The sequence below is a fragment of the Anabrus simplex genome, chromosome 8 (genome assembly GCF_040414725.1).
Source record: "Anabrus simplex isolate iqAnaSimp1 chromosome 8, ASM4041472v1, whole genome shotgun sequence".
Taxonomy (NCBI): domain Eukaryota; kingdom Metazoa; phylum Arthropoda; class Insecta; order Orthoptera; family Tettigoniidae; genus Anabrus; species Anabrus simplex.
This window is the reverse complement of record NC_090272.1, coordinates 92,466,968-92,479,538: the sequence shown is the minus strand read 5'-3', so window position 1 is coordinate 92,479,538 and position 12,571 is coordinate 92,466,968. Positions and strand designations below refer to the sequence as shown.

Genomic DNA, 12,571 nt, shown 5'->3' with positions numbered 1-12,571 from the left:
ATTTAATCCAGGCTTTTGGCATGCAATCAAGTGATTAGAAACCATGCCAGCCAACTCTATTGTGTTGAACTTTTTTTTCATCCAGTGGGACTTGAACCATCTAACCACAGTGTACCAGGAGAGATGGCCGTGCGGTTAGCGGCGCGCAGCTGTGAGGTTGCATCCGGGATATAGTGGGTTCGAACGGGGAGCGGGGCCGCCCAGATCTTATTGTCGAGAGGCACACTGGACCATCACCAAGCATTATGGTCTAGGGAGCTATTGACTTTAATGTGAAATCACAATTAGTGCTTGTTGAGGGCACTATGACTGCTCGACAGTACGTTGATAGTCTACTCAATCCAGTGGTTGTCCCTCTGATGGCGAACATTGCTAATGGGATGTTTCAACAGGACATTGCCCGGGTTCACACTGCACACATCTACAGAGAAGTTCTCCACGACATCACAACCTTAGAATGGCCCGCCAGATCCCCGGACCTCTGTCCTATTGAGCATGTGTGGGACGTGATGGGTCGACAACTGGCCAACCGTCCTCGGACACCCACAACTCTGGAACAACTGACCCGTGCAGTGCAGCAAGCATGGGCCACAATTCCTCAGGAAGCAATTCAGGGCCTTATTGACTCCATGCCTCGATGAATTCATCAATGTATTGCAGCTCGTGGTGGGCACATCCTGTCTTGATTGTTGTCCAAACTTGCAGTCAGAGGGACCTGAAAGTGTAATTATCAAATCACAACCGAACACTCGTCCTGCATGTTCAGTTGCAGCAATGTAGCACCACTCCTTCTGGGTGTTGCAATTGCATTCAGTCACTCTTTTGTCTAGTCCAATTGCACTCATTTTTGCCAGTAGTCTCCCATGATCCACCCTAGCAAATGCTTTAGACAGGTCAATCGCGATACAGTCCATTTGACCTCCAGAATCCAAAATATCTGCTATATCTTGCTGGAATCCTACAAGTTGAGCTTCAGTGCAATAACCTTTCCTAAAACCGAATTTCCTTCTATTAAACCAGTTATTAATATTGCAAACATGTCTAATATAATCAGAAAAAATGCCTTCCAAACGCTTACGTGCAACGCATGTCAAACTTATTGGCCTGTAATTATCAGCTTCATGTCTATCACCCTTTCCTTTATACACAAGGGCTACTATAGCAACTCTCTGTTCATTTGGTATAGCTCCTTCAACCAAACAATAATCAAATAAGTACTTCATATATGGTACTATATCCCAACCCAATTTCAGCTGCTTTTCAACTTAAGTATCTTATTGTAAATATCATTGTTATCATATGTAAATTTTAATACTTCTTTAGCATTAGTCACCTCCTCTATCTGGACCTTTTCCTTGTAACCAACAATACATGCTGTGGACTGAATACTTTTGAAAATCCTCACATACACACTCTCGTTCATTAATTATTCCTGAAATGTCCTCCTTGGAACCTGTTTCTGCCTTAAAGTACCTGTACATACCCTTCCATTTTTCACTAAAATTTGTATGACTGCCAATTATGCTTGCCATCATGTTATCCTTAGCTGCCTTCATTGCTAGATTCAATTTCCTAGTAAGTTCCTTCAATTTCTCCTTACTTCCAAAGCCATTTCTAACTCATATTTCTTTCCAGTCTGCACCTCCTTCTTAGTCTCTTTATTTCTGTATTATAATAAGGTGGGTCTTTATCATTCCTTACCACCTTTAAAGGTACAAGCCTGTTTTCCACTGATATCTGTACATGGATCGCTGATGGCAGGTCTCCGCTGCAGGAGAAAGTACGCCAAGTTGAACGCGCGGTTCGCCATGTTGGCGTACCCAACCTAGAGCTCTCCTTATGGGGAAGCAATGATAATATAGTCAATTTTAATTCGCATTTAATGGCGCATTGGAATAATTAAAAATATAGACACATGTTCACTCAAAGCATAAGGACATTGGGATCACTGACACGTCATTCCGAGGTCAGTAAATCTCCGGGATAATATAATAACGGCCGACAAATATTAACATAGGTGCTGAATACATGCAATTAGCGATCGGTAACACAATACGAGTGAAAATCAGTTTCTGGAAACATTGCTGTAAATTGTATACATGTATGCCACGAAATTATGCATTCTTAAAATGATATACCTATAAACGTAGCTCACTATACAGGCCTGGATTCGACATATCGTAATCGGTGCTTGATAATGAATTTCTGTTTCCTGTTTCCATGAAATAACGCGCATATTATTAAATTAAAATAATATTGAAGCAAATGTACACATTTATAAAACCAGCAAATATTCAAAACTTGTCAATATATCACATTACCTGCAGCTTAATTTACTATTACGGACCTCTTTAATTAAATTCAGCTAGCAATGCGATATTGATAGTCATCATCAGAAATATGTAACACCAGTTAAGAGTCCCAAATACCACGAATAGTATAATGGGATAGCCTCAAACACCCACCACACTCTCCCTTCTCCCACAACTCCAGTGTCTGAAACCCACAATTATTACTAATGTAAATAAGGTCTAGAATTCCTCCAGACTTCATTTTCTAAGATTGTTATAAGGTCACGTCAATTATTTCATCGAAACCATCAGTTTAATTATGAGAAATAAAAAAAAAAAATAAGCAAATCTTTACTTGCAGTTAATGTTCAGTAAAATTGAAAACAGTTGGCTGTACATTACTTCTAAGGTGTACAGTTTGTCCATTTCTATCAAAACAGTCTTCCTCTAAGTGATCCGAGCAGAGAACAGCTGTTTTAGAAGGCTCCCAATTCTCCCGCCTGATACTCCTAATCCATGATCTCAGAAGTTCGGGTCTGGAGAAAGGAAACCTACAAAAATTAATTGCCATTTTGCTCCCGGAATATGTGAAATAAGATACAATAAACCTAAAACTCAAAACACTACCCTAGGAAGATTCTTATGTACAGTATAAAACTCCCCGATGAAATGATTTCTACTTCTGCTTATCGGTTCTGTTTGTACATCCATAAGCTGAACACTGCGGTATGTTAATACCCCGTAGAATGTTTCTTCATTCATATTTCAGATAAACACATACATATTTAAATTGAATCTTGTAATCCACAAGTATACTAAAAGGCAACGAACCTAAATTCGTAAAATACACTACTATTTACTTTGCAATAACACAGCACAGAACACTCGTGGAACTACAATCAAGAGACCTGGCGTCACTGAACTATAAACAAAGCAAGCGCGCTCCTCGTGGTCTATTGCACCATGCACTCGCTGCCATCTTACTACGCCAGTCATCTTCTATTCGGCTTACTGCTACCCAAGCTACCAGCCATCCAGGTATAGAGATCAGTGCTGTTTTCACATTCCTCGACAATTTCTTTAAACCCATCCCAAGAGTCCTTTTACATTCTTATTTACCGTTTTCCACCAATCATAATTACTTTTTAAAAACTGCCTCATGCCTTCTTTATCAGCCATATGGTACTGCCTAATAGTCCTACTTTTAAAACCTTCCTTTCTATCACATTTATTTTTAACTACGACAAAAACAGCTTCGTGATCACTAATATCATCTGTTACTTTGGTTTCTATATAGAGCTTATCTGGTTTTATCAGCCAGGATATTTTTCCCTCTAGTTGGTTCTGTTACTTTCTGAATCAATTGTCCTTCCCATATTAGATTATTTGCCATTTGTTGGTCATGCTTCCTGTCGTTCGCATTTCCTTCCCAATTGACATTTGGTAAATTAAGATCTTCCCCAACAATCGCATTCCTTTCCATGTCGTTTCCCACATAGCTGATTATTTTATCAAATAATTTGAATCCGTGTCAGCACTACCCTTTCCTGGTCTGTACACTCCAAAGACATCAAGTTGCCTATTATCTTTAGAAATGAGCCTTACACCTAGAATTTCATGATTCTCATCTTTAACTTTTTCATAGCTTACAAATTCTTTCACCAGAATGAATACTCCCCCTCCTACCATTCCTATCCTATCTCTACGATACACACTCCAGTTACAAGTAACTATTCTCATTTTGGTTCCGTATTGAAGATGACGTATATCACAAATATAATAATATTTTTAGATCCACCTGTTCAGTACAATACATAACAATCCACTATTTCATGAGGTTAAAATTTACACATAATACTTAAGTCATAGGTACATGTTTCACCCTTTTTACGGGCATCATCAGCCTATATCAATCTTATATTGGATATGGGATCTTTCTCATCTTATAAACTATAGAATAAAATGTTGAGCAGTGATCTATTAAAATGTTATACTATATAATCTAAAATGAGGATAATGGTCAGAAAGTATGTTAAAAACACTGTGAATTAACAGTTTTGAAGATTATAACATGGTTAATCTCGAATATTTGTGCGTTTAAAACCAAAATCGATTCTCTTTCTATATACCATTAGGACTATGATGGCCTTGAGTGTAAAAGCACAATCATGCATGGGGGATATTTGTTCCACTCCCATAACATTTCACGATAGTAAGATCTATGTCAGTTATTTAAAATAGAAGTGTGAACGTATCAGATGTGTTAAAATATATACGGTTGATTTATCATAAAGTCGTAGAAAAGTAGATGGAACTTCTGGTAGGAGACGGTGCTAATGTTAAATGTTGAGGTGTCAAAGCTAGCTGATGTCAGTGTTTATTTATCTTAGTCCGGTAATCAATTGGATCCAAAAGACGGTCAAGTGGGTATTATTATCCCTGTTGAAATATTTATTCGAAGAAGTGATCTAGTTTTACCTGAAACAAAATGTTAGAGAGAGCTAGTTAAATGGTATTGTGCATAAGACTCCCCATACGTCAAAAATGCCTAAGGCAATAATTACTCGTACGGTACGTGTTGAGTACGTCCGACTGTTCCAGCAGCGCTAGCTTGATTGACCTTTCTACTTCTAGTATTATAACTAGGGAGCGGATTTTTATGTGCTAAAAATGTGAAAAATATTTATTTTTTATGTGCTGACAAACTTTAAAATATGTGATAAAATTGAAATTATTTTCCTTTAAATATCACATAACTACTCGCGCTCAAGAAGTAAATAAGTATAATGTTTTGTATTAGAATATGGTGCTACCAAACGTGCTCCTTAAGGCAAAATGATGTCTGTGTATGGAAACGTGCTGTATGGTATATTAATTTTTGATATTCCGGAGTAGATATTATGAATGGTTATTTTTTAAAGGTAATGATTTGCTTAAATATGACAAAAGCAACCTATCATCTTTGAAAAAATAGTACCAGTTCGTACTCACCCATCACACGCTGGAATAATGGTTGCTGGAAGTACTGTAGTCTCAGAATTGCAGTGAACAACAAAGGTCATCTCCAAATTGTCCATCACAAATGCATGCCGATTATCTCTAAAGAACGCCTTATACTGCGAAAACGATCACTCCACATCACAGGAAGTCAGACGAGCCTAGTTAAAGAGAGGAATGTCACCAACAATAACGCCATCAATTTCACCAACATGAGCACCCTCTAATACATTAGAAATTTGGCACATTGTTTGAAATCCTCTGTTTTTCCTGAACAAATTTTGATATTGGACCTTTAACAGTCCCTGTATCTGCGAAGCCGGGAGTGAATCTAATTTATTTTCAACAGCACGCAATTCCTTCACTGTTTCGGACAACAGGTTAATGGATTTTTCAAGTATGTCTATAGTTTTACACAAGAAGCTTAGATTCGCAGATATAAATGCCAAATCATTTTTCAAAGAGCTGTCTTTTAGTATCTCTTGAAGAATCTCAATTGATGACGCGTCGTTTTTATGTAGCGCGTTCACAACGGATGCAAAACTTTCGAAATTGTCTGCGTAGTATACCACAGCGCTAAGCCAGGTACCCCACCGCGTAACAATAGGCAGAGGAGGAAGCGCAAGATCCGGGTTTTTCTCTTTAAAGAGATCGATTCTTGAGGGTGCTTTTACGAAGACTTTTTTGCCATTAGACACTAATTTATCCACTTGAGGATACTGAGCCCGCACAGTTTCACATAACCTGTGTAGAGCATGAACAACGCAAGTTACGTGTATCATTTTCGGAAAGCTCACAGAAAGGCCTTCGGCTGCCTTTTTCATGTAAGCTGCACTGTCAGTAAGGAAAAGCAATACATGGTCGTATTTTATACCTTTGGGCCAAAGTAAGTGCATGGCTTCATTGAATAACCTAGCTACAGTGATGTGGTTTTCAGCAAGCATTTCTTTACACGCTAGCAAATAAGAATGTTCGCAAGCAGTTTTGTCATTCTTCAACACACCTACTACAACATTTCCTACTTTTCTGCCACTTGAATCAGTGGTTTCAATGCTCACCCACAGTTTTTCGCTATCACATACTGCCCGAATTATCTGTAAAGTTTCTTCGTAACATTTTGGGAGATAGTTTTTCCTTAATGTGGATTCGTCTGGAGGCTCAAAATTAATGTACTTTGTTAGGAAATTTCTCAGTCCCGGATTATTTATTTTACCAAGAGGAATGTCGGCGCAAACAAATGCTCTGCACATATCTAAATAATACTGGGAATATTTAGATGGGCCTGCATTTGAAGTAGCTGGTTCAGCTATTAGTAATTGTCGCGAACGCACAGGCGAAGCAGCCGCAGTATGCTTATTTCCAGACAAATGCTGGATTACTTGAGAACGTTGATTTGCACGTATTGTTTTACCACAGGTTGGTAAAATAATACTTTACCATCGGTAGTGAAAATGCTTTTAAATTCCACTACATATTGTTGAAGACGCGACCGTGTGCTCGACTTCTCTTTTGGCATTATTTTGCAGGTTACGACACACGCATTTACGGTGAATCACTGTTTCAATAAAAAGAATAGCAGCGGACACTGAAGGAAATATTTCTTATAAATCCATACAAAATCACACGACTACGGGAATGATATATGGACCCGAACAGCTAACCTTACTCTTAGGAGTGATGAAATTCCACTACCTAATGGTGGGGCAATATTCTTCCGAGTCTCCCATGTCGTAACGGAATTACGTCTCCTTATCTCTGCGTGATTGCCTTTCGCTGATATTCTATAAACAAAACCCGAGAGGGCTGACTCATAAGAGTTGGAATGACATCATGCAAGGAAACATCTTGTGCAGCAAATCAAATCGCTTCCTAAATGTAACGACGTAGCCAGTGACCAGCAAGTTTTAGAACTTATGGAGGGAAGTCCATAAATAGCCGAAACATTCAGATACATTATGTTAAATACACTGTTAAAAACAATACTGTAATCGTAAAATGAAAATATGAGCATTGTTTTATAACACAGAAGCATTTTAAATTTTATTGATCAACAAATATTGGCGATTTATGTGCTTATTATAGATTTTTTAAAATATGTATTTACATAAAAAATTGTGAAAATATGTGTTTTTATGTGAAATAAGATTCAGTTTTTACACTTGGGGATGCACAATAGGAATAATGAACTTCGTAACTTGCGTTAAAACTTACGCAAGAAAAATATGTAATTACATAAAAATTCGCTCCCTAATTATAACGGTGTGGCTGAGGCAGTGAAGGACACGGAGGCGGGGAGAAGGATGGGCTCACACATAAGTGAAACAGGACACCCGATTACATTTATTGAAAAGGATCTCTCTATTCTAAAATGCATAGGCAAAGGAAAACTTACGAATGAATTAGAAAGTCTGTACATCTTTTTATACCCATTCCATAGTCTCGTTTAAATCCTCAATCACCCTCCAGTCAGTATTCCTCCTACACAGTATTCCACTGATAACAATCTCAGCTTCCTTAAACTTTACCGGTGCTGCATTTACCAGATCCCACACATCCCCAACTATGTGGTACTTATATTAGCTTGCCTTACGTTGTTGGTACCAACGTGAAACACTACCACTTTCTCCTTCCCCTCCTCCTTATCTTCTACTTTTCTCAGCATCTGCCTCAACCTAATTCCTGGATAACACTCTGCCCTGGTTCCCTTTCCTCCACACACTTTCCTCACATGTCTAACAGTGGAATCCCCCATGACCAGAGCCTCAACCCTACCCACCTCCTTTGATCCCCTCCCTTCCTGGTCAGCCCTATCTTTCCTGATAGCTGCAGAAGCTACTTCCTCCTCCCTATTCTCCCTCCCATGACCCTGTTCCACCTCTTTTCCTAACCTCTACTCTACATTTCCCTTTCCTACCTTTTCCCTTCCTCCTACTTCCACACATCTCAGCAACAGTTCCCTGTTCCTCATCTTCTCTCTGTTGCTCTACCTGGAGTGGCTCGTACTGATTTCTGACGGGCACCTGTTCTGAATTCTGATCCTGAATAGATCCCTTAGCCTGCAATCTCCTTCCCCTTAGAACATTAGACCACCTGTTTTCTACAGTTCCCCCCTTTCCTTCCCATCCCTCTTTTACACCTGCTGTAACCTGTACATTGTTTGAGGGAGGCCTACCTTCCTTTCTTCTGTGAGAATCCTAATTATCTCCCTCAAACTCTCCAACTCCTCCCTCATACCCCTCAATGCCTCGCCACACCCACAGTTCCTACACTTGCACTCTTTACCCATTCTTTACGGAAAAAATGAAAAGAAAAGGAAAAATAAAATAACTTGTTTTGTGCAAAAAAAATGAACAAAAAGAAATATTGTCTAGGATAGTACGCAAAGATCACATGACAATTAAGTAATTAATATACTACTACACTATAATACTACTTAGTCGTATTCTATTTTTATCCTACAACACCCTAATAGATAAAAACTACTGTTAATTACGGAATATCGAAAGGAATACACAAAAATTACACAATTCTATACTGCAGTTAAGCCTATCCTTATTACAACAGAATTTTAGAGAGTTTCTACAGAAACTTCTACTATACTACACAAAAAATTTACAATAATTTCTAATACGATATTACTTGTATACTACTGTACAGTACAGTACAATAATTTTAAACTACGTTCAGATGTATCCTAATTACAATACCGGTACCATATGTCACTACTAAGCACAAACAGAATTTTACATTGCAAGTTCGAAATTTGCACGAACTACTGTACTCAAAGATTACCAACAAAGCTAAATGCTTAGACAAATTATTATTAGTACTATGCTCTGATAGATACACTCACAAAGATACACACGAATATAGCAGGTAAGATACTGTACTATTTAAATATACTGTATCTGCACTACAGTTCTAAACTGAAATGTAGTTATATGAATTTTACCGCTGGTAGATTACTATTATTTTTCCTACTATGCAGGACGGAGAATATGTGTCCTTAAATGCCGAAAAGTAAGAGGTTGTCTACAATAATTTGTGTCAAAACTATGCGGGGGTCTTGGACTGCAATATTATTACAATAGGTCCTATAGGAATTTAATTATTAACTTTTAATCAATGTATGAACGAAGGGACCCTAGGCTACAAATTATCGGAATAAAGTAATCCGCTGATTTTGTATTTGTTTACACAACTACCATATGCATGTAGCTCGTACTTTTTGATCTTGTCGGAATGTACAGTATCAACACTCCAAAAACTGTTAAGTACCATAATTATCCAGTGAAATGTCCGTGTAATCTCTTTAACTTCTTTTTAAATCAAAGTTTACAGGCGTATTGTGTTTAATTGACCATAATTTTCTACATGTTACATGTGGAGAGAAAACATTGTTGAAATCTGTTGTTCTGCTCAGAATCTTTCTTGAGTAAGTTTGCTTTGATCATCATATACATGTATAATTAATGACTGATCTAGACATTTTTGTCTTACAGGCCACTTCAGTCCAAGAATCTCAGCGAGTGTTCAGCTTGGTATCAGAAATCATGCATTATTTGTCTCACGCCTATCATGCCCTGAGTGATATAATGTGTGATTTTTCACAACCTCCACCTCGATCCTTAAGATGTCGACCAGTTCTCATTCAACATTCTGCAGTCCTTCAGGCAGGAATTCCTATACAGGTATGTTAGAGATAATTGTTTCTGTGTACTGAAATACACCAGATCAGAATTAAATACTTCAGGACATTCAAATAAACCTCAATGAAATGTTCCAGAACTATTATAAACCTATATTTGTTATGCAAATTCTATGTTCCTAAGGATATTTCCATTCAGAATTACAGTAATTATCTGTTCTTTATACAAAGAGTTATTTTAATCAGAACTTCATTTTTCTTTTGCATATAAGATTTTTTTTTAAATATTCCACATCAGGAAGGTACCCATGATTTTTTTTTCTTTTTCTCTCTTTTGCCCTTATCTCAGACAATTCCTCTGCTTGCTCTTATAGGAATCACTAGTCAGATTTATATAATTTGGCTTCAACCTATGTAATCCATTTTTACAGTGACTGTCTCATTTTTAAGGTGGATGTAGAGTAGTTCACCATCCATTCAATATCTCCACTTCTCATGCCTCAGTTAATGATAATTTTAAAACTTTCTGCATTTGTATATTGCTTACCTTTCATTTTTTTCATAATTGATAATGGTAATAATGTATTGATAAATTAAGATGCACTATGCTTGTTAAATATAAATTCAATAGGATAGGGATTGGGACTTGAGAAAAGTTATGTACTAACTAGGAAGACATGCTAACCAGACTCGGTTGTATTTTGCATGTTTACCATGCATTACAAGGGAAGATGTTCTGACTTTTTGACTTTACAGGCACAGATAAATCTAATGGCAAATCGAGGAAATTCCAACAACAGTAGTAACACCTCTGACCAGGAAAACTCTACTCGAGGAGCAACCAATGGTTCAGTCTCTGCTACAGAAACTGCAACTGAAGCTGGGGTAGGTTCAACAGCTTCTAGTACAGCTGTTACCCCAGTTGCTGCTGCTTCTACTACTTCTCCTACTACTCCATCCAATACGCCAGCTGAAAGTCAAGTCCAAACGACTCAACAAGAACAGCGGTCTCAGGTGCAACTGGGAAATGGGCAAGGTAATGCTGGAGCAGTTTGATCAATTATGAAATTCAAGAAAGCTTAATTGATAAGCTTCACAGGATACACTACCTGATAAAAAGTATCCAGACACCTATCTGAAATTGCACTTAGACTTTACCTTTGTCATGTTCCCTGTTATTGGACTTTAGTATGGGGTGAGTCCACACTTCGCCTTTATGGCAGTTTTGTCCCTGCTGGAGACACTTTCAGTGAACTGTGTGAATGTATGGGGTGGGTCCACGCTTCGCCTTTATGACAGCTTTGTCCCTACTGGAGACACTTTCATGTCTGAATGTTTGTGAAGGAATTGCAGCCCATTCTTTCTCAAGAGCCGAAACTGGAGAAGGTAATGATGTAGGACGCTGGGGTCTGGAATGAAGTCGACTTTCTAACTCGTCCCAAAGGCATTCCATTGGATTCAGGTTGGGACTCTGGCCAGGCCAGCCCATTTCACAAACCATTGCCTCACAGATGCAGCTTTATGACTGGGTGCCTTAATAATAATAATAATAATAATAATAATAATAATAATAATAATAATAATAATAATAATAATAATAATGGCGTATGGCCTCCGGAGAGGCCTGGTGCAGGTCTTTTTCTAGTAGACGGCCTATTAGGCGACCTGCATGTCTGCGAAGATGAAGATGAGGGCGCTACCTAGGATGATTTCTAATGTTGAATACGCCACACACACCCAGCCCCCGAGCCATTGGAATTAACCAATTAAGGTTAAAATCCCCGACCCGGCCAGGAATCGAACCCGAGACCTTCTGAACCAAAGGCCAGTACGCTGACCATTCAGCCAACGAGTCGGACACTGGGTGCGTTGTCATGCTGGTACAATCGATCCTTGTCTCCAAACTAGTCCTCTCCTGTATGCAGTACACAATTGTTTGAAATATGTTAATATCCTTCCAAAGGGATCACGCCTAACCACGAAAGCACCGCTCTACCATAACACCACCTCCTCCATACTTTACTGGTAGTACTACACATGATTGCAGGTAACGTGTTACACTTACATCGGATTGCCACAGGACACTTCCATCGGATTGCCACAGGATATAGCGTGATTCATCACTCCAAATCTGTCTTTTCCAGTGCTCCACTGTCCAGTGGCGTCTCTTAGCATTGACTACAGAAATGTTTGGGTTATGAGCCACAGCTCAGAGTCCCGACTCGCAGTCATTGGAACTATTGGTAGTGATTCCTTCCGCTAATTTCATGCAATTTTTTACAACCACCTGCCCTAATGCTCGATGGTTCCTGTCCATCATTAAATGAGGTCTGTTTAACTGCAGTTGTTCCTTCACATTTTCATTTCACAATTAAGTCACCAGCAGTCTACTTTGGCAGCTTTAGAAGGGTTAAAATGTCCCCGATGGATTTGTTACTCAGGTGACATCCAATGACTAGTCCACGTTTAAAATCTCTGAGCTCTCCTGACTGATCCATTCTGTTGTTACTGCTTTTTTACTGATAACACAATACTCCACACCTCCTTTTATACTAAAGTATGAGACTTAGATACTACAGTCAATTCAGAACTTGAAATATGAATTTCATTCCTTGTATACTGGCAGGTCCACCTC

General features: G+C 38.5%; 1 protein-coding gene across 2 annotated transcripts in view; it reads left to right on the top strand.

Annotated features, from left to right (window-relative positions):
* The window catches only part of LOC136878835 (large proline-rich protein BAG6), a 281,352-nt gene that overhangs the window by 110,951 nt on the left and 157,830 nt on the right, over positions 1-12,571 (top strand). For both annotated transcript variants that reach the window (XM_067152362.2, XM_067152361.2), the window contains exons 9-10: positions 9,791-9,979; positions 10,693-10,972. In XM_067152362.2, the coding sequence (XP_067008463.2) occupies positions 9,791-9,979; positions 10,693-10,972 (469 nt within the window). The remainder of the gene's footprint in view (positions 1-9,790; positions 9,980-10,692; positions 10,973-12,571) is intronic.